The sequence below is a fragment of the Pan paniscus genome, chromosome 4 (assembly GCF_029289425.2).
Source record: "Pan paniscus chromosome 4, NHGRI_mPanPan1-v2.0_pri, whole genome shotgun sequence".
Taxonomy (NCBI): domain Eukaryota; kingdom Metazoa; phylum Chordata; class Mammalia; order Primates; family Hominidae; genus Pan; species Pan paniscus.
In genome coordinates, this window is record NC_073253.2 from 130,641,871 (window position 1) to 130,669,483 (window position 27,613).

The following is a 27,613-nucleotide window of genomic DNA, read 5'->3' on the forward strand; positions in this document are numbered from 1 at the left end:
TTTTCCTTAAGTGTTATATCCACCCAGTGAATTTGTTCTTTCTGAAGAGCCACTGAATGGGTGTCCCCCAGCCACTGTTATTCTGTTACAATGGCAACCCTGGCATCTGAGTATTCGAAGAATCCTGAGTTCGAAATTCTGTCAGAGGGGCAAGGGGAATTAATGGGCCTAGGACTGCTGTCCCAGGTCCTACTATTCCCCTTGCTTTTCTTTAGGTATTGCAGGAAAGCTTGCTCTTGCACATGCTCTCACAATGACATTGCTCACTCTTCAGTAACATAAATTCCTAACACCTGCAGACAAGTGCAATGCCTGAGTAGCCCTAGCAGAGCTGGTGCTCAAGACTATGACCTAGGCCAGAATAGTGGCTGCAGTCTGCAGGGTTTACCAGGGCATGAGGCTTTGTCCAGGAGCTCACCCAGGAGAGGGCTGTGCACAAGACACTTGGCAGGGAAGCTCCTGGCAACAGAGCAAGTTGCTGCATTTCTAGGGCCAAACATTTTGTTGAAAACAAAACCAAACAACCTGGCACTCCAGAAGTATCGGAAATATAAACCCACATTTTTGATTCCCAGAAACAGTCAGATTCTCAAAGAGGGATGTGCTTACACTAAGAGTCATCCTCTGGGAGGAAACAGTTGTGGAATTAAGTTTTGTGAAACAGCCAAGGAAGAATTCTGGCCAGGGCAGTGGACTTCATTTTTGGTTAAAGACTCAGAGAAGAGGACCAAGTATTATTCATATGGACTTTCTGGGTTATTGCTCCTCGCACTATAGAGTGATTTAGAGGCCACCCACACCCTTGAAGCTGAAGGAAGCCATGGGGGTGATCTCACAAAGCGAAGCTCTCAGCAGCTCAGAGCTCTGGCACCAGGACAGAGGCACAGAAAAGAGACAGCATGGGGGCTGGGGCCTGACTGCTGCCACTGGGGAGTAGGGGTGTGGGTGGGCACAGAGTGGGGGGCCTTAGGGTAAGGCAAGTGAACTCTCAGGATTTAGAACAAGGCAAAGGATTTTACTCTATTATTTAGTTCTGCATTTGGCTCCAAGCAAATGCTATTTACAAAAACTCAAATTAAGCCAATACTCCCCACCACACACCACCAAAACACACCCCACACAGTGTGAAGAGGCAGGAGGTTGGTGAGGAAGGCAGGCAAAGGAGAAAAAGACTCGATCTACTCAGTGTAATGTGGATGTGTATGCTTTTAAGGCACCTATAAATTCCTATGTTTAAAACAATACATGTTCAATCCTTAAAATTCACGCAATTTTTTCCAATTGTATAGATGCTTCTGGTGTTATATTCAGAAATGTTTCATTGGAAAAGAAGCTATTTTGGCGGGCTCTGCTTCAGCTAGCCAGGAAGACCCCCTCAGTGGCCTGTATCTGACTCTCTTCGCGGGAGAACCACCTGCTCTGTCTAGGGGAATGGGATTCTCTGGGGGAAACTTGGATTTGCTGAAGGAAGGGAGCAGTTGTGAACAGAACTCAAGCTCATGGAGAATTCTCAGCTTCCTTTGGACTCACTACCTTCCCTTCTGACCAGAGGCATCCCCACTCTTGGAAGTGCAGACTACAGTACCTCAGGGAGCCACTACTACTCAGCATTGAGGATTTCCTGCCAACCAAGTGCTGTTTCACTCTTCACATCTGTGGATGAGGCTAGAGCTGTGATTTTCCAACTATGCTCTGCTACGCACTGGGGCTCAGCAGAAGTCCTCAGGGTATGCAGCTGAGCCACAAAAGTTTTGTTGCTGTAAAATGTCTACAAATATGTATTTTTAAACAATCTTGACTAGAAAGTGTGTGCTTGGGATGTGTGCATCAGGGGAAGAGAATGGGAAGGGGAGAAGACAAATTAATTCAAGTACTTTGGAAGGACAAATGGGTAATCAGCTTGGCAGGTGGGCCAGTGGGCAGAAGCCGACAGTGAGATGATCATGAACGAAGACAGTAGCTCCACTATACAGAAGAAAGCCCATGAGCATAGCGTGCAAATGGACCAGGTACACGTGTCTGGACAGGCTCCCACTGTCCAGTCACAAATGAATAAGCGAGATAGAGCCAAGACAGAGGTCCAGTCCTAGGAGGCCCCAGGGTCCCCTCCCACCAGCCAGGGTCAGATCCAGTGGGGTTTATCAGCCAGAGGGGTGTGTGTCCATCTGAAGTACATGGCAGAGAAGTGGTCCTTGTGGGTTAGGAAATCAGATTTCTGGGAACTGTAAAAATTCCCAAAATTAGTCTGATTTTCTGGGAGGAATAAGGATCATTAATGGTTTCAGAATTTGAATAAGGTGACTGCTTCTTTGTACCGTCGTCAGGAAAGATGGAAAACTAAGTTTTAAACCACAGCATGAGGAATTTAAAGCAGCTATGAAGACTTAGCCACTGAGGAAAGTAATCATAGGGCACTGCCAGTTATAGAGCAGAAGCGGGTCCCCATGTGGCTGCACAGTTGGCAGAAAGGGTCGTAGCCAAGGGACCTTCAAGATCCCTTCCAGCACTGGGATCCGATAATCCTAACCTCACTGGCTGTGCTGGGCCAGCTTCTGATATAAGCAGTACCCGAGTCTTCCCTGTGGTGAGGATGTCCGTGGAAACCCTTGTTCTTTACTCATGGTATATGCTCATCAGAGTATAATCTCTTTGAAGGCAAGAGTGGGTGTGGCCCCCTAAACCCTGAGTGCTGCACAGTGCCTAAGCCAGTGCTGGGGTTCCCCTGGGCATGTAGAGTTAGAACTGAACATCAAACATCCTTAGATATAACTCAGATAAAATGACTGCCCCTGCCTGCTTTCCTTTAAGGCATGGTTAATGGAAATGCCAGAGCTCAGAAATTGAGCCCTGGGCCTGGCTTGTATCTGAGGTGGCTCAGAGCCAAGCTGTCCTCGCCTGGATGGGAGGCTGGCCCCCACCATTTAGGGCAGGGCAGGAGGCGGTCTGTCGATGATGACAGGGAAGGAGTGTCTGGATGGACATGCAGACTGCCTGACCTGACCTACTTGGCTACAGGAAATAGTACATTCCTTCTTGGTTCTTTTAAAAAAATATGATTAGAAACCCAATTTTAGTTAATGAAAGTGGCTGTTAAAGATAGTGCCTGAGTAGTATGTTAAATCTAGCCTGTAACTGTCAGATTTTGGTGTCTCTCATTTTCTCATAAAAGATAAGGAAGGAAGCCTGGCTGACCACCTAAAATGCAGTTATTTTCCTGTCCCCAAAGTTCACTTCAACGAGGGGAATGGGAAGGGCAATGTCTTCCATAGGACCCTTTCCAGTCTCCTCCTGAGAGCTGTGTCTTCCCTGGGGCACACTCCAGGGCTGGCTCCTGCCCTCACAGCTGTGCTGCGTGGCTCTCCCTGCATGCATGCATGCCCAAGCTGGATTTCTCCAGAGGCCTTGGGCCGGGCAACAGAATCTAGTGTGTCCAGCTAGAAAGAGCCCCACAAAGATAAGGACATGGATAGATACTGCTGGATGTCCAGATGGTCGATAGCTGAGCCATTCCTTCATGGCTTTGTCAGTTTCCTAAACTGTCTCAGAAGCCAGTCCTCAGCCATAGTGGGGGGAAGGGGTGAATGGTTTTTCTCCTCACTGATGCTTCAACTTCAAGAGCTCCCTTTCTCCTCACAGTTCTTCCAGCTCCCGGGAGAAGGGTATGTGGATCAAAGGGAGAAAATCCATGGTACGTTATGCCCGCCTTGAATGGCTTGCGAGCTGGGGTTGCCATCTTGATCATTTGGGAGGTAAGGAGACTCATCACAGCCTCAGACTGCCTTCCTAACTCCTTCAAATAATACTGACTCTGACAAGGAAACTTAAATCATTTACCATTTACCATTAAGTCAGTGTTACCACTGACACATTAGACACATTAGAAATGTTTTTTCTGAAAATTTTAAAACCTCTGAAAAAAGGCTGCAAATCTTGGCTGAACACAAAGCAAAAGCATTTAGTTGACTCAGATTCACAGCACTGATTTCTTTTTTAAAACAATTCAACAATGTGTGTGAACATTGGGCAAAATCAGAGAGTAATGGCTATGATGACTCCTGAGACTTCAGTATGTGAAATACATCATTAACTTCAATGGTCAGGCTCCTAAGCCTGGGCCATGCTTCCTGAGTAGCTTAGCAACCATGCCTTACAGGGCTGTAGCATGCACAATATCACCTTTCTCCACCCCAGCTTGCTTGCAATCTTCAAGCACTGGTTTCAGTGTCACAGATAGAAAAATGAGATTCATAGGACACAGGGTACCATATAGTCACCTTTCTAAAGTACCCCTTTTGAAACATTTCCTAAAATCCAAGTCAAAATTAATGTCTATAATATTTTAAATGTGCTCTTTGTAAAAACTGTGTGTTAGTTTCATGATTTTTGCCTTTTTTACACTATATGCCATGATTTTCACCTGACAGTAATAGCCAATAAAAAGCCAGAAAGTAATGCTTCAAAATAATGCTCTAATGTATCAATGCTCACTCCATCTCATGCTGCAGGGGTGTAGGATTCCAGAAAGGGTAGTTGGAACCCTAGTTTCTAACACTGGTGCTTAGGCTGACTTAAGATGCTGCTTTATTTTGGAAACATGGAGTTTATTCTGCTAAACAGTGTCTGCAGCACTAGATTTTTGGGTACCTCTTCCTGGATATGTGAATCTTGGATCATAAAGTCGCAAGCACATTAAACAGGAAGGGCAGTTTCTTGGTAGCCTGGTGTTTTGTTTTCACCACTAAAAAGGGGGTGATATGGGAAAGAAGGCTAGGTGGTCTGTCTGGGTCTACATTCAGCCCCTCTTATGGCTGACCATTTTATACTGGGTGGCAGCTTAACCATTCCTTTCAAATTTTCCTTCCAAAAGTCAAGATAAGCACATTAATTTCACTGTTAAGCTAAGTTCACTGCTTTCATTCTCCATTTTAAAAAATAACATTAAATGATATGTTTGTAATTTATTATAGAGTATCAATACTTTTCTATGGCTTTTTGTATCCTCACCCTACCAACTCTGAGTAGGGAACAGTCATTATTAGCCAAAATTTTACTCTACTGTACTTTATTTTTATTCGTGTGACGCCTGGCCCTGAGACCAGATGTATCTGAAAAGGAAGAGTTGAGTTGCTGAGAGCTGACATGTTCCTGGCTCTTGGGAGAAGCTAGCAAGATGTCTGTGGTGTTTGCCCCCTCCCCTCCAGGGCTAACAAACAGAGCCCAGAGGAGGCCGTGATCCCATTTCTTTCAGAAGATCACAGCAACAAGAAGGGCATCTGCATTTTGCATGGACATTTTTACAGCCATATTTGCTGCTACTTTGGAAATATTTTAGTTCATCCAGCAAGGGAGGTATGAGGAATTCTGATCTGAGGCTGCCTTTGGAGTGGCTGGCAGGAGGTAACAAGAACATAGGCAGGGGAGAGGCCAGGGTGGGAGTGCCTAAGGGCAGAGTGGGGAAAAGAGGGAGAAGGTGACCCCAAGGGCTGAACTGCTCTGTATTTCAAACGGAAGTAATGTGGATGGGTCACGTTAACTTTCAATACATTACCCAAGGAATATGTTACAGGGGTGAAAGTAGACCCAGGCAGTTGTCTTCACTGCTGAGTCGAAATTTTTAAAGGAACAAAAAATATTTTAAACAAAAACTTTCAAATCCCCAGACCTTAAGATGACAACTAGTGCTACTTTTTCTTTTGAAAAATGCATACAAAATACAAAGAATGGTTAAAAATGTAAACAGTAATGGTTATTTTCTGGAACACAGAGTCCACCACAGGAATTGCATCATGAGAGAGAGTGCAATTAGTGACAGAAAGAGGGAAAGGGGTAGGAGGAGAACTTGCAATGACGTGAGCGAGGGAACCGTGTCACTGTGATGCAAAAGAAATTGACAGTGAGGGTTTAAAAATGATGCAGCTTCAGATCCAAGTTTGTTACCACACTCAAACTAAACACAGATTAACTTGGAAGGTCAAATTCATTCCTTTAATTTTTTAAGTATAGGATTAAAAAATTAAGAAGAGTTTAATTCTTTCTTCCCACCCCTTTTTGATGTCAATAAAGAAATATTAGTTAACTCTCATTCTCAGGTCTTAAAAGCCTTTGCATCATTTTTATTTTCAATAAAAGTGAATTGTCTTTTACAAAACCATGGCGTCCTGGCAAAGTTGCATCACTGGGGCGGCTGAAAATATATTGCCCATGGTTAAAACAAACAAACAATTAGCTGGAAGAGTCATCTGGTGGTTCAGTGAAGAAACCCAGTGCACCCATCAGTACAGTCTGAAAACAATCCCCTGTAGAGCCCTGAATCAGACCTGAGGCTCTACCGTTAGTGCCCCCCAGGACAAGCAGGCTGCCGGCTAGGTTGTTCACCTTCCACCACCAAGGCTTGACTTCTGCCTGGTTCCCTGGCTGGTGCTATCTGATGACCAGTTTATCCCACAGAAGCAGCTCCTCCTCCAGACTAACCAAGGGTCCCCATCTCCCACAGGAGCTGCCTGCCCTCTTCTTTTTTACCACTGTCTCCCTTCCCCAGCTGCCAGGGTCCTCCCTCAGCATTGTGGCCTCCCCAGCATCTAGCCCTCCCTGAGGCCACTCCCAAAGCTCACAGCCCACTCTGTCTACCCACGAGGCTGGGAGTGGCCCCCGGGATCCCCCCAGCCTTCCAGTGGAGGTAGCCTGTGCCCATCTGTCCCTTGGGGCCCTCGAGTAGACTGAGGCCGCGCATCTGCCTACCTTCTGGCCAAGGAAGAGGCTCTTGGTGGAGAGGACTGTGAAGCCGTCGGCAGGTGTGCCCTCGGTTGTGCTGTCGGCGCTGGCTGCCTTACTGACTTCACCCTGCTTCTTCTTGCACAGACGGAAGGGTCAGAATGTGGGCCACACAGACACAGGCATCCTAATAGAGAGGCAGCTCCCAAGCCTCACCCATAACACCCAAGGGGAAACAGGAAACTAAACCACAACCAGTTCTCAGCGTTTCTCCAAGGGGGAGCTCAGACTCATTTTGAGGTACAAGAGTTCTGTGGAGTGTGTTAAGTTATATGTTAATCACTTTATGATTGTAAAAAAAACCAGCCACTTAAAGGTAAAACTTCACTTTACAGTGATCATTTAGAATAGAACCATTTTCATAAATTCAGACCAAGTAAATGTCTCTTAATTAAGGATCTTTAAGTGTCTTTCCTTTCTAGATGTCTGTAATACTATTCAAGCTTAAGAAGAAAAACTGTTCTAGGTCACTAATTCTCAAAAAGCCGACTAAGGACTATAACCCTCTAACCTTCCTGACTCCAGAAGGTCAGACTCGCTCCCACCCTTCCTTCCTTAAAGCCAGTGTTAGAGAAGGACGCATGTGGTGGCTGTGATGAACCATCTGTCTCCCTGCAGACCCCTTGACCCATGGTTCTTGGCTTGGTCTTCAGCTTCTTCCTCAGCATTATTAAGACTGAAATATGTATGCCCTGGAGTTCCCAAGGATCTTCTGAGAGAGGTACATGACATGGAGAGTTTAAGAAAACAACTTTCCGATCCTCTACTTCCTAACATTTTCCTACAACTGATCTGCCGTAAGAAGTACACCTGTGGTCAAGGTGCCACGCCAGAGCTCCTTTCATAACTACCCTCCTCCCACTTCCCAGAGTACATACTAATATGGCACACCACTGTGGGAGTAGGGATGCGTGTTTTTGGCATATTTCTATTAAGGACAAAGCCTGTATTAGAAATGGATACTTTGGCTAATCTGGAGATTTTCTGCATTCAAATAAATTGTAGAGTAAGGATAGTGAGAACAACATTGGTTTTCATTTAGACACTTCACCTTTCCCTTCCCCAAATTATTAATAAAAAGTACTTCACTCCTGAGGGAGGGTCTAGTGGGAGAAAATCCAGAAAGAAGGGGTGAGAAATATTACAGATGGCCATGCCTTCCTGAAGGATAAATCTGAATAAACTCTGGGCAAGGCCTGTGTCCTATCCATTTGCCTATTTAGGATTCAAATTCATTAACATGAGCATATTAACATTTTTTACTTACAATGAAAAGTAAGGTCTAATTTTGCTAATGGCTCTTAATAAGGGCTGCTTTAGCAATTAGGTTATATGGCAAACATTTTTCCTAAATTTAGTGAGCTAAATCTCAAGTTCCAAGGTTATGCTATAAGTAAGAGAAAAAGCACTTTATCAAGAAATATAGTATTGGCAAATATACATTACAAATTATCACTATTTTGATTTTCCTACTGAGTGTTTAACATTTGATGAGTGAAAGAGAAACAGGTATAATCAACAATTATATGGTAAATCTTAGTGAAGCCCTTTTTGATATACTTTTCAGGAGCCAAGAATAGGAAAGGCTGCATAACAGACTTTCACAAGTCAGGTGTTTTTAATCCTGTGCTTTCAACAAAACTGAAGCAATACCTAATTGAGTTAATAGCTGATAGATCTTCAGAAAATAGACTGGTGAAGTTAACAGTAATGGACCAGTGTTGATTTCCTTGTTGTGACCATGTGTACCACGGTTATGTGAGATGTTAACAATGGGGAAACTGGGTGAGGGATATTCAAGAACTCTCTGTACTATCTTTGTAACGCTATGTAAATCTAACACTATTCTAAAATGTTTATTAAAACAAATTGATGAGATTACACTATGTATTGTTGGCATATATCAAAGAGTTCAGAGGACTGAATGATGTTGCTATAACAAAATCCTTTCCATTTCAATTTTTTTTAGTGAACAAGATTTTCCAGACATTCATACCTAGAAATATATAAAAATAGGATGCTAAGCCCTGTTTCATTTCAACAATAAGTAATATTCATCTGAGGATACCTGAACTAGTTAGGGGGAAAAAAAATCCACCCAGCCCATTACAAGATGCTTTTCCAATAAAATTTTACCTTTTCCTTAACAGTTATTAGAATTTGTAATGCATTTGTCAGTTTGATCAATTGTATATTATTAATAAATGTGCTAACTATCCAATCTTGTAGAATCTACTACTTAATGCTTTTATAAAAGTCAAAAAACACTTTTTCAAAATTGAAATTTATATACATTATTTTTGTTGCAGAACTAAAAAATAGAATAGAAATGTGTTACATTAAGATGAAAGTTTGTGGGGCAAGCAAAAGAGAAATAAGGAGAAAATAATGTAAATTTTCCAACTGTTAAAAATGGTCACAGGACATAAAAGTGATGGTACTCTGAAGTTTGAACTCTGAAGTTCTGTATTTGGGTCCTGGCTCCCCCAACAGCATGACCCGAAAACTGCTCCCTTTCCCTAAGCCTTAGATTCCTTATTTGGAAAATAAGACTGGGTCTGGGAGTGGTGGCTCATGCCTGTAATCCCAACACTTTGTGGGGGGCCAAGGCAGGAGGATGCCAGCCTGGGCAACACAGCAAAACCCCACTGCTACCAAAAATACAAAAAAAAAGAAAGAAAGAAAGAAAATGAGACTAAGACTGGAGAGTTCCTGATTAAATGACTGGCCTTAGAAAGTAGTAAAGCACTCCAGAGACAAGCCATCACTGCCTGGTCCTATATAGCCTGCCCACTTGGCAAAAAACTTCTGCCTTTTCCCTTCAAGGTACCCACCCAACGGGACAACAGGGCAGGTGCTTAAGGTCGGCACAGTTGCTTGTGAGGTGTTAACGCATTCAAATCATAGCAACTATGCCCAAGTTTTTCATAAAGCCTATTGTCTGAAATCATGTCTCTTCCTAATGTTTTGGTATTAAAATGCCCTTTCTTATGGCTGCATAGTATTCCATGGTGTATATGTGCCATATTTTCTTAATCCAGTCTATCATTGATGGAAATTTGGGTTGGTTCCGAGTCTGCTATTGTGAGTAGTGCTGCAATAAACATATGTGTGCATGTGTCTTTATAGTAGCATGATTTATAATCCTTTGGGTATATACCCAGTAATGGGATGGCTGGGTCAAATGGTATTTCTAGTTCTAGATCCTTGAGGAATCGCCACACTGTCTTCCACAATGGTTGAACTAGTTTACACTCTCACCAACAGTGTAAAAGCATTATTTCTCCACATCCTCTTCAGCACCTGTTGTTTCCTGACTTTTTAATGATCACCATTCTAACTGGTGTGAGATGGTATCTCATTGTGGTTTTGATTTGCATTTCTCTGATGACCAGTGATGATGAGCATTTTTTCATGTGTCTGTTGGCTGCATACATGTCTTCATTTGAGAAGTGTCTGTTCGTATCCTTTGCCCACTTTTTGATGGGGTTGATTTTTTCTTGTAAATTTAAGTTCTTTGTAGATTCTGGATATTAGCCCTTTGCCAGATGGCCTTTGTAGGGACATGGATGAAGCTGGAAACCATCATTCTCAGCAAACTATCACAAGGACAGAAAACCAAACACCGCATGTTCTCACTCATAGGTGGGAATTGAATAATGAGAACACTTGGACACAGGGCGGGGAACATCACACACCAGGTCCTGTGGGAGGGTGTGGGGCTGGGGGAAGGATAGCATTAGGAGAAATACCTAATGTAAATGACGAGTTAATGGGTGCAGCAAACCAACATGGCACATGTATACATACGTAACACACCTGCACATTGTGCACATGTACCCTAGAACTTAAAGTATAATAAAAAAAAATGCCCTTTCTTCTATGAAATGGAATCTACTAAGTGGTAGATTATTTTCATATCTCAGTTTGGGGGAAATAAAAGTTAGCAAGCAATTCTGTCAGCTCCAAAAAGACTGTTATAATTTTATATTGTCCTACAAACCCATAAATTTCCATGTATTGGACACTCGCCCAGCTTTGTTCGGAGCAGCAGAAAACCTGTTAGGTCAGAGTCAGCTGGGAGACATTTAAGAACCTGTAGAACTGAGCATCCAGAAAGACTTATGTAAAATCATCACCCCACGTTTACCTATGTTTAGTCTCTTATTCTAATGTTTGAACAACCTAAAATTTCAATAGAAAGCCAGCAAATTTTTCTAATAGTAGCTTCTCGAACGAACCAATTCCTTTCTCTGGCTTCCCTTACCAGAACGTTAATCACTCAATTTGCAGTTTAAATATTTATTCCTCAACAAGAGAAAGAGGCACTCTACTAAAATCACCTTGGGCTTTTGCCGGGTGGTAAGGAGCAAGCCTATATTTATGATCTAGGAGGGTAGTTTTCACATGGGGATAGGGTGAGGTTTGTTGATGGTTTGTGTTTGAAAAAATCCCTGGTGAGATCATTATTTATCCAAAAGTTTGGCAAAAACTGGCTTCTTAGAGATCCCCTGAAAGTTATCCTATGATTCTTAGCGTACATCTGATGGATCTTAACCTGAGGGACGAAATTAGGCATAGTTTCCTTTGAATTTTAGGTATTCTATTTTATGCATTTGGAATCTTTATCTCGAGTAAGGGTCCCCAGGCTTCCCTCACTGCCAAAAGTATCCATGTTACAAAAACGTTAGGGATTCCACAGGCAAGTCCTATCACGTTCTCTTAAGAGGGGCCAGGCATGCTCCCACCTCAGGCCTACTTGCCATTCCTCTGCCAGGAGCTCTCTGCCCCCAGTCACTTGAATGGCCAAATACCTTACTCTGCTGGGGCTCTGCTCCAGTATCATGAGAGTAACCTCACCTCACTGCCTATGTAAAATAATACTGGCTCTGCCATCACGCCATTTTATTTTTGTCATAGCAGCTACTCCCTCCTGCCTTCTGTAATGAATCTGCACCTCCTCCCTGAACACTGAGGGAAAGCAGGGACTTTGTTCTCTGCCACATCTCCACTACTGAGAATAGTAACTAGTGCATACAGACTAGATACAAATTGGTCTAATGAATATTCATTTTTTAAAAACTCAGTATTAAATGTTAAAAAGATGAGGCGGTTTTTGAGATTAATGTAGTTAAAATGCCCTAAAAGTGAGTAATAGCCAAAGCTAAAAATATACTCACTCTTTGCCTCAGTAAGTTCACTTTGAGGACTTTATCCTATACATTTACTTGCATGTGAGGACAGAGATCCACAAACAATGACAGTTACTGTTTGTCAGAATGAACGCTAGAACAATCTAAAAGTCCACTTGTAGAAGGGTGATGATATGGTTTGGCTCTGTGCCCCCCACCCAAATCTCACCTCAAATTGTAATCCCCATAATCCCCATGTGTCAAGGGTGAGACCAGGTGGAGGTAACTGGATCATGGTGGATGGTTTCCCCCGTGCTGTTCCCATGACAGTGAATGAGTTCTCATGAAATTTGATGGTTTTATAAGTGTCTGGCATTTCCACTGCTTGCTCCTGTCTCTCCTGCTGTCCTGTGAAGAGGTGCCTTTTGCCATGATTCTAAGTTTCCTGAGGCTTTCCCAGCCATGTGGAACTGTCACTCAATTAAACTGCTTTTCTTTATAAATTGCTGTCTTGGGCCTTTCTTCACAGCAGCGTTAAGAATGGACTAATTCAGCTGGCTACACTGTTTTTATATATCACATAAGTGACCAGTCATCCTATGCAACACTAAAACAGCTCTACATGCAGAGACATGGAAGGACTGCCCAGAATATGACAGGGGCAGTGAACACAGGTGCCAGACATGGTTCTATGCACTTCCATGAATTCTGTTAAGCCTCACAACCACTTGTGTTACATCTCCTTTTTAAAGATGAGGAAACTGAACACCAGAGATGTTCTGCAACCTGCCAAGATCATGCAGCTAGGAAATAGCTAACCCCAGAGCCTGCACCCTTAATCACTATGCCACACTGCTAAAATAGGGGGCTCATACGATTTTTATTTAAAAAAAAAAAAAAAGAGCAAGTAGGATGGGGAGGGATTTACATCTCTATATGCTTTTATATGCACAGACTTTCTGAAAGGAGACATAAAAACTCACTGAGTGTGCCCTGGGGAGAAGTAGGGTGAGGGACTACAGTGGGAGCAAAATTTTGTTTACTGCATACTCTTTTGTCCAAACTCATACATGTGCCCTACTCAAAAACATTATGTAATATGCGTACGGTTACTAAATTGTAAGGCTGGAATGGACCTGATCATTTTATAGATGGAGGTAAATTGAGGCAGAGAGAGGGAACAGACTTGCCTGAAGCCACCCAAGTAGAGAGGAGCCCTAGTGTACAGCCAGGCTCTGGACACCCAGCCCCTGGTGCAGTTTGTTGCCTTCTCCAACCATTTCCACTACAGCTGACTCAGCTGTCACAATTGGAGATTTTCAAAACCTCCAAATTATGTAGAATTGTGGGAAAAATTATGATTTGGAATTCAAGTGTTGACACCTGAAAAATACCAACTCTCACTACAAGTGCTTTAGCATGTTACTAAGGCTTTCTCTGCATGTCCCTGGAAAGGTTATTTTCAGAACGTTCCACTTAAACCTAGAGATGCAGGCTTTTCTGCTGTTTCTGGGAGCTGACACCACAATTTACATTAAACAAATGTTTTGAAAATTAGCTGTTCACGGTTCCAATTTCAGCTTCCCCCAGGGTTTAATGTTAGCCAAATACTGGTACAGTAAGCAGACAATGTGTTTTATTGTGTGGAAGAAAAACAGACCACCATAACAGGCTTCCTGCTTTTGTAATCAAGGGAAAAGTTGAGTGGTCGAGTGATTATTGGCATATGGTTATTAGAAACACTAAGTTCCAAATATAGCTACTAGGAGCTAAAGACACCCCCACTCCAAATACTTCAAGTCCAAAAAGTAAGATGAATTCCTAGTGTTTACTAAATTGGAAAGTTCAGAAAGTCATAGAACAAAAACTACTAGGGGAAGACTAGAGTAACAGGAACAAGATTCAGCCCAGGTTTGCCAGCAGACACTGGCATCTGAGAGACCCACTCAAGTATCAACAGTGAACGCATGAAGGAGGGTGATGGCTCAGGACACAGCCAGGGCAAAGGCTAAGCTGAGGACGTGGTCCTGCCCCTGCTGGTCCTCAGCACCAAGGGCCCTGCTCTGTGGGCAGCCAGGTCTCTGGGGCTCATAATCAAAAGATGATAGATTCAGTATCTTCGTTGCCTTTTTAACATTTAGAAAGGGTTGCACAAGCACTTTCCTCCTGCCTTCCCTTCCCCGCCCTCCTCCCAAATGCATATGTTGAAAGGGAAAAAGAAACTTTCCAATCTGCTAATTCTATAGTTAGCAGGAATGAGCAGTGGCGCATTCTGTGAAATCCCTGCCTGGCCTCAAGCCTCTTCCAGGACTTGTGAGCTAGATGGAATGCAAGTGTCTGGAAATAACTTATAGGACACTCCTCAATATTGGGTTTCTCTCTCAAAGAGCTGGGAGTGATTCTGGGCCTAAGGGTGGGTGGCATGTTGGCAAGAGGAATTTAGATTTTGTGCATGCAAAGAAATACAGCCTCTTTCACCTCAACTAAAGAAAGCTCCACAAACAGTGTGGATGCAAGAAGGTTGGGGTTCACAGAAGATGTCCCTGCATGCGGGTGAAAGCCAGTCTGCCTGAGGCACAGGCAGGCTCAAAGGAGAGGACATGCTGACAGGACAGGAGGAGCTCTGTTCACCTGGTCACAGCTCCTTGAGCCTGTCCTGGGAAGGTGTCCTCACTGTCTCACTCAGGTGAGAGGATTTGGGCTCATGTAGGAAGAACTTCCTGACACTGCATCATTAGATTCCACAGATGCATTTCCAGGACTTCTTACTGAGGGTCTTGCAAAATACAGAGGTCACCTTCTGCCATGGGTAATTTCCTCCTGATCTGGCTGGAGGCCAGAAGGAGGACTCCTTAAGGGGTACCTCAGAGCAGGGCAGCCTCAAGATTCCATTTTCTTAGAGACCAAGCTTTGGTGGCACTGTCCATTGTTTGTTGGCTCTGGAGGCTGTGACAACTGCTGACAAGTAGGACTGGGCAAAGAAGGAACAAAGAAAATGTATCCCAGTTGCCTTGTAGTCTCCAGCTCATGCTCAGACAGGTGAGCACAGCAATCACAGGCCTGGACCTCCAGAGGGTGCTCCTCCACACTGAGGATCATGACCTGGAGTCTGCTGGCCTTCTCCACCCAAGATGACATTAGATAACACTAATGAGAGGGTTTCCAGCACCTAGGACCCAGCCAATCCAAGTTAGGCCCAGGAAGAAGCACCTGAGTAATACATCCATTTTCCTCCTTGACAGAGGCAACCATTCTGGAGTGAACTGTCTAGAGCGCCCTGATGGAAGACATACAGCCATGGCAACATGAGAGTTCTGCAACTGAGCATCAGGGCATGCAGGTAGCTGGCCACAGGACTAGACAGTGGCTGTCCCCTAACACAGGGAAGCCCCCTTCCCACAGGTGTGTGCATCTCCCTGGAAGGGCCAGCTTGGGAGTCCTTCCAGCTTGACACTATCCCTGAAAGCCCACCATCCATTCCCCTTGCCTACAGGGGTTCTGTCCTTCAACTGGGTCCAGACTCTGGGAGGGCCTCCTGACTCTGGCTACTTGTGTTGGACTAGCCCCTCTGGAGTGTAATCAGCTTCTACATGTTCCTCCTTTATTCTCCCATCAGTGGGATGAGCCCACAGGGGGAATGAGGGGGGTGCCCTGGTAACCCTGTTTATCCGTACCCCATCCTATCCCACTTCATACATTCTGGCCAAATCACATACCTTGGATTTCCGGGCCCCTTTCTTGCCTCCTGCTTTTTTAGATACAGGCTTCTTCTGGGATGGAGACTTGGCCTTTTTGGCTGGGGGTGGTGTGATGATGGCTTCCAACTTTCCTTTGGATCCCCGCTTCTTCGCTAGCAACTCGGGGTGGATGTTGGGTAACACACCCCCACTGGCTATGGTGACTCCTTTTAGCAGCTTTCAGGAAAACCAGAATAGCAGATAGTGAGCCAGATACCCTGCTTCTAACCTTCAAGAAGCCAGCCCTGCCCAGGACAGTCTTGCTTTGGGTTGGTGCAGCTCCTTCCTCCATGGCATCCTCCATGAGGATGCTGCCAGGACTCAGGCTCACTGCTCAGGGATCCAGTCCCCAGAGTCCCTCACTCAAATGGAATTTAGATCATCTCTCTCCTTTCGGGAGAGCCAAATACCTTGTATTATCCTGCTTCCCCCAACACTCCCAATAAGGCCTTGGGGAAAAACTGCCATGGGAGGCAGGGAAGCTACTAATTAATCCAAAAGGCAGTCCACACCTTTCATAACCAGCCAACACCAAAGCCTCTCAGCTATGTTTCTTGGGCAGTATGACCACCTGCTCAAACATCAGTGGGAGATGGGAGAGGCCCATACCTGATTCAGCTCTTCATCATTGGCCACAGCCAGCAGGATGTGCCGGGGTGTGACCCGTCCCTTCTTGTTGTCTCTCGCTGCATTGCCAGCCAGCTCCAGAATCTCCGCTGTGGGGAGCAGAGATGAGTGTATGGTCATGTTAGAGGACCATGTGTCCCCGCCCCGGTCCCCACATTCACAGTGCCAGGAATGGGCAGAGGCAGCTGCTTCAGGAAGCAGCTACCCTGAGGTGAAAAGCTGTGGGCAGAGTCACAGAGGTGCTGAATGGCAAAGCTGAGTGGGACCTAGGAAGCCCCAGGTCCAATGCCCTTGTTTGGGAGATGAAGGAACTGAAGCTGAGGGAGAAGGGACCAGCTGAAGATCACTGAGTGAGTGAGTGGGAGGGCTGAGATCTGAACCCAGTTCCAGCTCTCATTTCCCAGAAAGGGTGCTTGCAGTTAGCACTGCAGATGTCACCAGGGCCAAACCCAAAGTCCTCAGTGTGGTCCCTGAGAGTATACCATGCCTGCTTATAGGGTTTCAAGGACAGGATGGCTTGCTATTGAGGAGGCCTGTTAAATCTTTGTTGATTACATCAATGCTGAATGCCTGCACATCTGGATGCAAAACTGGAAGCATGTGACTGGATTCTTTACAAAGTCAATGTCATAAATACATTTTTTAAAGTGTGTGTGTGTGTGGGGGGGAGGTTGTTGTAGATTCAAAAGGTGAAAAAGATGTAAAAGCCAAATATAATGTGTCACTCCTTGATGAAATTCTGATTCTTTTAATAAAAGCTAGGAAAGTCATTTTGGAGACAACTGAAGAGCTCTGAATGTGGACTGGGTATCAGACACACGGGATTATTTTCTTAAGTGTAATAATGGTATTGCCATTCTGTAGGGAGCATCCTTGTTCTTAGGAGATACATGCTGATGTATTTAGGGGTGAAGCATCTTGATGCCTACAACTTGCCCTCCATTCTGAAAAAGTTCTAAGGAATAAAGCAAATATGGCAAAATGTTAACAGTTGTTAAATCTAGGTATATGATTATAAGAACATTCCTCCTTCAAGGAAATTCTGTCATTTGCAACAACATGGATAAACCTGGAGGACATTATGCTAAGTGAAATAAGCCAGGCACAGAAGGACAAATATAGCATGAATTCATTTCTATGTGGAATCAGGGACTGGGGGTGGGGTCGGGGTGAATGTTGGTCAAAGGACATAAAGTTTCAGTTAGAAGAAGTTTTAATGATCTATTGTGCAGAATAGTAACTATAGTTAACAATCATGTATATTTAAAAATTGCTAAAATAATAGATTTTAAAAGTTCTTAACACAAGGAAACAAATATGTAAGGTGATGAAATAAGTGTATTCTTGACATTCTGTATGTTTGAAAATTTTCAAAATAAAATGTATGCAAGAAAATAAAAACTAGGAGGGCTATGAGCATAACCCATAGTTAGTACTAAGTTAAGAGTTGATTTACCTGCCATCTGGGCACAGTCTCACAAGACAAGACAGGTTTTCCACAGCACCAAAGATGGTGGGAACTAGGAAGTACCCTTTGGCAAAACCTGGTTTTCTCCTTGGCATTACAGTTCTCTTGGTAACCTGTCAACCTCATCACTGTCTCCTTGTTTTCTTAGTGAGGCATACGGATAGACCCAGAATGGATCTTATATTCTCCACTTCTGCAATTCTGCCCACACTGGGATGTCATTCTAGGCTACCCTTCTGGGCCCAACTCAAATCTGACCTCCTCCCAGTACTAAAGAATTTCTAATATTTAGTTATGTTGTAAACACTAGATTTCTCCAGCAACATCAGCACTCAGAATCATTACGAAATAACTAGGAAGAAAATTCTAGCTGCATAAAAATCATGTGTTAAAAATTTACAGTATGACACAGGGCATGCATTTTTAAGAGGTACTAACAGCTCCACCCAATGCAAATAACCTGCTGTATGTGTGTAAAGCTGAAAAATTGCTTGGCTACTCAAGGAAACTCTCATATTAGCTTTGGGGGCAGGGGCGGGAGGAGATCAGACACACTTGAAATAGCAGGTTTCCCCCTAAATCCAAGGCAGGAATTCCTTTGCTCAGTAATCACCATACTGATGACACACAACTCTGTGCTTGGCAGGAGGGACCCAAGGCACCAGGAGGCCCCTGTCTTCTCAGTGTTCCCAGGCCTGCAGGGCTACACATGCCAGTGATACAGAGAGTGATAAAGAATGCTACAGGGTCCCTTACCTGGGCTTTACACATGTGAGAGCCACAAAACTAAGGCAGGGTGGAAGGCAAGATAGCCAGTGCTTACATGGAATCTGGTGGAGGGGCTCACATTTCCCACTTTCACCCATCAGTCTCCACAAGGCTATTCCCTTCCCTGTACCAGTGTCAGCACAGTTTAGTTTACCAGTGGAGGAGGGAGATGGCCACCCAGCATTTTCACTGAAGCTTCCCTATCATTGATCGTGGTAGTGTCCCAATGCCCAGCAGTGATGGGCCCACCTTGGCCAAGCCAAAAAGGTGCCTGTGATGCCTATGTGACCTTGGGCCCTGGGTACTGTGAATGCAGAAGCGCCTGCCTGGCCAGCCCAGCTTGGCCTTCATTCTCCTGTGTTCATGGGCGGGAGAGCACATCCGTAATGCCACTGTCCTGCCCACGGCCCAAGAGGATGCCAAACCAAGAGTCTAAGCCCAACAAGAACACAGAGCCTGGGAGCAATGGAACAGGAAGGAGAGTCAGCCACGATGGGCGCTGGGCAGAATCCTCACGGCAGGAAGGCCTGAGAGGCATATCAAGCACCACTGAGCTGTAGCCCACTTTGCTGGCTTCCCCCTCCCTTCCACAACCTTCCCCTTTTGGAGGCCACAACGAAGTTTTGGGCCATCGGTATCTGCAGAGCCAGAATATACAGGAGGAGGCTGATGGATTACAATCTTCTGACCATAATGTGCCAAGAATGCTTTATCTGCCCCCTCATTAACAGAGAGGAAGGGAGGCAGAAGGAGAATGCCCACAGTGGTGACCTGTTTTGCTAAGTCCTAAGCCCAACCCTTTGGCAAGAAAATCGTTTGAAGGTACAGTTTCTCAGGAAAGTGGAGGTGGCCTGTTTCCTCTTCCTGCCCAAAACGTTGGAGGAAGGCCCTCCCTGAGAGAAGGCTCAGTGGCCGTTGGTGGTCGGGGAGGAGGGGAGGGATGTGGTCTATATTTTCTGCAGTGCTGCCTTCACTTTTTTTTTGTGCAGGAAAAATGAGAATGATGGATAAAAAGACCTGAAGAGTGTGGTTGGGCCCCTGACTTGGGTGAGGGCAGGTAGTATGTAAAGAAGAACAGAAAGCAATAGAGTAGCCCAGAAGTAAGCACATCGGGTTGAGAAACCTGAAAATGGATTCTCCAGGAGCTAGAGGACATTATCCCTGGCTTCGCAAGCTTTACCCCTTTATGCTCTTACTTTGTGACTGAAAAGTTCAGTAGCCTCAGTTTCTCCATTAGAGAAACTTGAAGGACCATGCTTATGTTTTGCTATTCAACTGGGAATCAGGGATGCCACACTGGACCAACCTGTAAGTGACAGTGAGTAGCAAGGTGGATAAGGAAGGGCAGAAGGAGGAGCATCTCAGCTCCTTGGAAAGAGCTGGGCAGGGATGTCATTCTGTTGCCTTCTTTACCAAGGAGCCCCAGAATCCAAGACTCTTCCTTTTTGCAAAACCCCAGCTCATCTTTTATCTGCACAAGCCAAAATTACTGCCTCTCCATACTCCTACCGCCATAGGGTGGGCCCTCAGCCCTGTGGGTAGGCAGGAGGGAGCTGTGTCAAGTAGGGATAACAAAGAGGGGCACAGATCCACCTTCCAGCTAGTTAAGCAAGAGCTTTATCTTCTGTTTACTCTTGCATTTTTTTCAGATGGATAGTTACCATAGTAACCCCATCGTTAAGGGACACACAAGACAGAGCACCTCAGAAACACACCTTTTATGAGAAGTATATTCAGTGTCCCACCCCTCTCCTGTGCTACAGCAGCAGAGGGCCGGGGCATTTCACCATGGCCAGGGAAAATGGAGGGTGCCCGACTTAACAAAAGCAGTAACCCAGAATACACACTCATCCCCTGCCAACCATCAGTAATACCCACCCTCTCATCCTTAGTCCAGGTTTAGAAAAAGCCATCGTAAAGGGCTTTCCTGGCTAAGAAAGAGTTGTCTGCTGCAGAGACAGTAGAGGTGCAAAATGCCAGCAACTCAACAAGATGGAACGGTTCCCATCTGCTCTCCAGGGCATGTTCCTATTCAGGGGGGAGCGGAGAGGGTGACTGACTGCTGAGGAATTGGGACAGGGCACACGTCACCAAAGGAGATGTCCTGATGTAGTTTTCTTCCCTGTAAGTGATCCTCTGCTTTGCAATAATATGGAGGGCAAAGTCATGGAGGCCCCAGGCTCAGGGCTGTACAGCAATGCCTGCCTGCCCCCCATGCACACTGGGATGGCCCTCACATTCCCATCAGCAAGGAGGGCTTTCTCCTAGGCTAGAACAGAGCCAACTTAAGCCTCTGCCTCAAAGTGAATGGAGCCGATGCCTTCCTACAAGGGGGAGGGTGGGTTCTTGCACTCAATTCATTTCATGTTTTGGAAGGTTTTGTGAGTCTCTGTTTTGTCTGTGGCTGGTCTAAAAGAAAAGCGATTCTGAGAAAGATAACCAGGAAAACACCAGATCTATGGACACAAAAATCCTTTTCTCCAGAGTTTCCAGAGCTCAGCCCTTGGATTCTCCCTTGAAGGGAATTTTCAGGAGCCACAGCCTGGAGGCTGTAACCAAAATAAATGGAATCCATAAGAAACCACAGGAAGAAACGGAAAAGAACAATTAGGAGAAGAAACAGAACCCCTTACCAGGTTCTCCACCCCATCAAGCCAAGTATTCTCAGTCGGTGACAGTCTAAGTTTTGTTACCAGTGACCAATACTAGACTGATTTGGGGCCCAAGGCGCTTAGGGTCTGCTCTGAAGAGGACTGTAAGTGTGGTAAAGTTCCCAATTATAAATGGTGCAAAGGGAACAAGTTGAATGGTGAGCAAACTGGCCAGCTCATTAACTCTTCTAAGATTTTTGTTTTTCAAAACACATAAGCCTCTGGTTCTCACTCCTGGCCAGGGCCAGTCTCTGGCAACTAGTGAGTGGCTGGCACCATCATCTGTAGTGGCCTAGATGATGCAACCATATTCCCTCTCCTCAGAGCTGCAAGCCCTGCAGGGACATCCTGGGCCAAACATTCCCCAGCTTCATTGAACATGACTGTTTTAAGGCCGCTTGACAAAATTCCCACATCCTTGGATAACAGCATGGTTTGGCAGCCTTTTTGACTACAGACCAGCCGTCTGAACATGAATACCTTTGACAGGTCTACTTTGCAAGTCCACCCAGAGACGAAAGGCTTAGGGTCCTTTTTCTTTTTTTCCAAATGTCTTGAACTAAAACATATCTGTTGTATTGAAGCATTTTGTCTATCTTCCTTCAGCAAGATGAAGTCATGGTTTGCAGAATTAGACTCCTAACAGCTAACAGGTGATGTGTTGAGGCTGAGCCAAACTCTAAACACAGCCCTTGCAATAGGAAAGAGTCAGGGGCTTTAATGGAGCTGTTTGAAGCTCTGTAAAACAGAGCTCATTTAACAAAAGAAATACTGAAAATAACAACCAGAAATCAAAGAAAAGCAAATGTTCACGTAATCCCAAGGAGAAAACATGTTTGCTACAAGGCCAACAACATGACAAGGAATCTGTTTATTGTATTTCTTTCGATTCATCATCCTTCCATCAGCAGTCCTTTGAGTTCAGAACTGTTTTACACCATCCCAGAAGGCCTTAACCCAATCAACCCCAATCGGAAGGTGACTGCTAAGAGCTTCCTGCATTCTGACCACACCACAACCTCCTCCAATTCCCTTGGTGGCTCTGAGTGTTTGCAGCCGCACCCCAGAATCCATTGCCCCCATCCCACCTTTTCAGGAGGTTGAGTGGCAGGGTCTGAAGCTTGCCCAGCCATCAGCTGGGAGCTCTGGGCCATAGCAAAGCTCTCCATCTGCTTGTCCCAGGGGCCTCAAAGGAACCAGAATTCCATAGAGAAAATAAAACCTACAGCAGTGATTGAAAGTAGTATTCCAAAGATGGTTCCAAGTCTGACACAAACTCCTCTACTGTTGTTAAGCCCACTGCAGACTCCTCCGAAAAGTCCAGGAGGAGCCAGGGGTCTCAGAGACAGCATTTGGTCCAGTCTTCTGCCTTCCCACAAAGTCTCCCAATAAGATGGAAATGCTGCTTAATTTGGGAATCTGTAAAGTAAGTTCCACTGACTGGAACTTTCAGCCCTATTTCAAAGTAAAAAATAAATAAGTTTACATTATACATAATAACACAGGGGAGCTATGATTCTTAGCAAACATAACCTTAATCTAACCCACCAACCCAACTCAGTGCCCGAATATCTTCCTTGTCAGGAAGTTTTCCTCTGCCTTCCTCACCTCTGGTGCTGTTTCAGCTGCCCACTCTGTCTGCAGGGGAGGGCAGCAACCGCAAATGGCACTGTGGTGAGAGCCCGGGGTCTGCTGACAGACCGTCGGGGTTTGGATCCCAGCTCCTGCAATTATCTGTAAGATGTGGCCAAGTGCATCTAAGCCTCAGTTTCCTATTCTATACAGGGGGAGTGATACCTGAGGTTACCTCTAGGCTTATGAGATTAATGAGTTACCAAGTAAAATGCTTAGTATACTCAGTAAATTCAAGCTACTACTGTTGAGGCTACAACTGCACTGTTAAAAAAGTGCGACAAGCTTGATTACCAGGAGAAAACTGCACTTCCTTTGCCTCGATTTCCTCTATCTATAACTGGATGATTTCGATGGATGGATTTGTGCCAAAAGGAGGAAAAAAGCAACAGAAAACCTGGTGTTTCCTCTGCCAATAGTTTACTCTTTGCTGTTATGCTTAACAGTTAACATATGTTTGAAAAATGCACTTGAACTCGATTAACCTCGGTGCTGCCAGACCTGCCTTGATGGAACACAGCACCCAGGGCGCCCCCACAGGCATCTCTACCTTGGAATGAGGTCTGGGGCTTTTGTCTGACCCCAGCAGAGCGTGCAGAGCCAGCGGCTCAGGCAGTAGAAGTCAAGGCCCTGGGAAGGAGAAGGTGCCTGGGGAGGCCCTGAGAAACCTGTTCTACTCCAAGGCCTGGCTGGCAGCTGGGCAGGACCTCTGACCCACCAATCACTTGCTGTCAAGGACTCTCAAGTTACAAGGAAATGGTTAATATGTATGTTTGTTTTGATAGGGAAAACCACAGCCATTTGTTCTTAATTCATCTCAGGAAGGGGTGAACAATCAGCGATGTCTGCTGAAATGAAATGATTTGAAGAGTATAATGTAAAGAGGAAACTCATTTAAGGAGCCCTGTCATGGTACCATTTCCCAGATGGACTCAAAGGGAAAGAGTGAGGAGCAGAACAGTGAGTTTCGTGGGCTGCACTGTGTTGGGGGAGGAGGTGATGTCTGCAATCGGGCTACACATGTTCATCAAGACAGGGGAGCAGCTTCGCCCACTGGGAGCAGAATCAGGGACTTGGTCAGAGGGAGATGTTTTGCTCTACTCCCTTTTGTGCTGTTTGAATTTATCTTCTGCATATTTTCCTTTCAAAATGAAAATAATTATAACACTGGATAGATGAGAAGCTGCAGGCACTTCTGCTATCGGCTGCCCCAGCTGGCCTTTGGTACCACAGGTCACAAGCCCCCTTACCCTCAGACACTCTGTCCCAGCCTGCTTAATCCTGCTTCTCCCAAAAAATGGTTCTGAGCATGTGAAGACTTTCTAGGTTCTTTTTTCATGGCTGTTTTTAGAGCAGTGTGAGTGTGTCATAGAAAGGGAGGCCCCTGAGAGGGCACTATAGCTCCTGGGGTCTTTACTAGCCTGGCCTCTGTGCTGTCTGCCGGTGTGGATTCCCGATGCTGAGGACTGCTTGTCTAAGGATTTGCCTAAGCTCCAACACCTAGGATTCCACCTCCTCTTCGCTAAGGGGACAATGAAAGGACATTGGCCAAAAAGCTTCCCACTCTCCAGCCCTCCTCAGTGCCACTGAGTGACACAAGCTCCCCATACCTGACTGGGCACTGCCCTCTCCGACACCTGCTGTGGCTCCTCAGGGCAGCTCTCTGCCCAGTACCTCGCTTGCTCTGCCACTGCTACAGCAGCAGCTCTAACATGCACCAGACCGCCCCTTCCCGGCGGGCCAGCACATGTCACTCCAGGGGACTTCGCCCCTCCTGTGCTCACACCCACCTCCTGCCTGTGTGCTCTAGACTTTCCTCATCCCTGTCCAGGGCTGCCTATCCTTCAAGGCCTATCTTGCAGGACCCCTGTCCTCCCTGCCCATACGAGGCCACAGGAATGTCTCTGGCAATCACCCATGACTGTTGCAGAGTCTGTCCCCTCAGGCTGTGTCTTCATCGAGCCAGCCTTGGGGACCGGGCATTTACCAGTCTTCCTGAGGTGTACGGTGGCTGCTTCAAGACAAAGGAAATGCCAAGTGGATGAAGTGCTCTGGGGTCCAATTCCTCTGACTGCTAAGGTTTCTGTGCTGTGTGATTTTGGAGAAGTTACTTAAACTCTGAACCTCAATTTACTCCGAAGAAAGCTAGGTGGTTTGAGGATTCGATGAATTACCAAATGTAAAGCATTTAATCAGTGCCTAGCACACAGTAACTGTTCAACATACGGCAGATGTTTTGGAACTTAACTGTTCCACCTTTACCTAGAATTCAGAGCACTTCCCCCGAAGTCCCTAAAACTAGTATTACAAGCCACAGTTAGAATATGAACTAGAGACTGCCAGGGCCTGGGGTGGGAGTGAAAGGGCAAGAAAAACAATGCTACTCAAGTTAAGTACCCTCATTTTCTGAATGAACAGCAGATATTGACTTTTAGCAGTCAATACTCAGATTTATAGAGGCAACATAAATGTGAACCAAAGACTACCTCAGCTACTAGTTACCACAAGGAGCATCAATCAGAATATCGATGGCAAGGGAAACCAACACATTAGCCATTTCCAGAGGCCTTGGGTTTGTTTCCACATGGCTCCCACAGCTCTGCAGGGAACGCGCCTTCTATAAAATCCCAGAGTGTCCCCTGTAGGCAGATGGGGTGATGTCAACCCCGTGAGAGGGTATCTCAGCACCAGGCGCTACTATCGGCCTTTAAAGAGCCCAGCACTGGGTGCCAGGGAACCCACATGTTCTAGCCACTAAATGGAAGATGCACTTGCCTAAAAAGGAAGCAGGTGGGGTGGGAAGAGGAGGAAGAAAGGGAGGGATCCAGGGTCAGAGCGTTAGGCTGAGTGGAGCAGCCTGACAAACCCAAAGAGGTTTTATGTCATCTTCTTGGCAACCAGAACTGGAAGAGGGTGGTGGGAAGAGACGGAGGCTGACAATGATTAATACCCTTTGGGTTTGTCTTCTTGCTAGAGTTTATTTATAGCTCTGAGGAGTGGCTCTTTGCTTTCAGATTTTACTCTGGGTTGACTTGACTAGACATAGAAGCCTTCAGGCAGGAGAAAGCAAGCAAAAACACTGTAAATATGTTCTATCGGTTGCTGGTATTTTAACAGGAAGACAGTGGGAGAAAAGACATTTGCGGAATTCTTACCTACTTCCTTCTCCTTTCAGTGACAAAGTGTTAATAGCTCTTTTAGAAGCCCGTCCTGATGGTCATCCACGGAGGACACCTGGGATGCTGGGTCCCACTCCTGGGACACTGCTATCTCTAATCAGCTGGGCAGCTCCTGACTTCCTCTGCTTTTCAAGGTATTGCCGAGACCACCTCCGTGGCTTTTTTTTTGGCAGACGTGAGGATCAGCCCTTGCTACATTTCTAACGCCCTACTGTTTGCCAGCAACAGCTGCCCTGCTGCGTACCTCCCCTCACACAGGTGTGGCCCACTCTGCCCCCGTGTTAATCCTAATCATGCTTCATTTAAAAATCCAGGGGTCTAGTTTAATTTTCATCCTCATCAATTTCCTGGTAGCATCTGACATTACAAGTACTCCCTCCCCCTGAAACTCATCATTCCTCTAACTGGTCTTCTTAGCCTTCAATAAAAAACTATTTACCATGTAGCTGCGGAATATCTGGCCTTGTGCTGGGAGCTGTATACAAAGGTGAGGGAGGGGTGGGGAAGGCCTGGGATCACTAATGTGGCTCTGATGTGAGGCACGTCATAGGTACCCTACAAATCTGTGGAAATCAACCGTGATTCTTTTGACCCCAGCACCCCGCTTGGGACTTTGCACCTAACTCTTTCATTAATCAATCATTCCAAACGAATTACTAAACAAGTGAACCAAGCACTGCAGTGGTCAGTGGTGATTAAGGATGGCAGTGAAGGAAGGTTCTCCAAGGCCCAGGCCTAGTTTCATGTTTTAGAACACACACTTGGGTTCCGTAGCAGGCAGCATGAACTATAAAGCTATCATCCCAGGGAACGCAGCCTCAGGCTGGGCCCAGGATCCAGGCAGGCCTCAATTCACAGTCCCATGTCAGCCTCGAGGTTAGCTGAGGGGTCTAGGGGTGTTGAGGGATTAAGGGCAGATCAAAGATCCTCATATTCTCCCAAGATCTTGGCCCAAATATAAATAAGACAGCCTCTGCATACTACATGTGCCCATTATCCTTTTGATTTCCTGTATTTTTGCATTTTATTTTCTAGATTTATTTTTAAATAAAAAGGGAAAAGATTATCTTTAAAGAGATATATAACATATATAAGAACTAGTAACATGGATTATCTCCTGGGAAGAGAACTGAAAATGCAAAAGAGCCGGAAAGGCAATGCATGTCTCACTGTATATCCTTTGACAGCATGTGGATTTTACCATTGGTGTTATTACTTATTAGAGAAAAGAAGTTCAACAAAAGTAAAAAGACAAAGACCTACTGGATATGGGAAATAAGTATACAACAAGACAAACAGATAAAGCAGAAAATAAAAGTCCAGAAATAGCACTAATTGTATCTAGAAATTTCATGTCTGATAAAGGTGGCATCTCAGATCACCAGGAAAAAGATGAAATATTCAGTTGTGTTTGGATAACTGGATAACCATGTGAAATAAAATTAACTTGATCTCTATCTCCCACCATATCACATGGTAAATTCCAAATAGGTCAAAGTATAAATGTGAAAAAATATAAAAATATTGAGCAAAAGCATGAAGAGAAGTCTTTATAGTTTTGGAAGGAGGTAGGCTTTCCTAACAATGATTCAAAATTCAGCAGAAATAGATGCAAAGACTCCATATATTAGAATTATTTAAATAATGA

General features: G+C 45.1%; 1 protein-coding gene across 5 annotated transcripts in view; it reads right to left on the minus strand.

Annotated features, from left to right (window-relative positions):
* LOC100974858 (core histone macro-H2A.1) overlaps positions 1-27,613 on the minus strand; it is a 67,596-nt gene that overhangs the window by 19,411 nt on the left and 20,572 nt on the right. For 3 of the 5 annotated variants that reach the window (XM_034960533.3, XM_034960531.3, XM_034960535.3), the window contains exons 3-5: positions 16,250-16,356; positions 15,620-15,817; positions 6,739-6,849 (exon numbers count right to left, since the gene is read on the minus strand). In XM_034960533.3, coding sequence (XP_034816424.1) covers positions 6,739-6,849; positions 15,620-15,817; positions 16,250-16,356 — 416 coding nt within the window. The remainder of the gene's footprint in view (positions 1-6,738; positions 6,850-15,619; positions 15,818-16,249; positions 16,357-27,613) is intronic. The other 2 variants (XM_034960532.3, XM_034960534.3) reach the window with 1 other exon arrangement.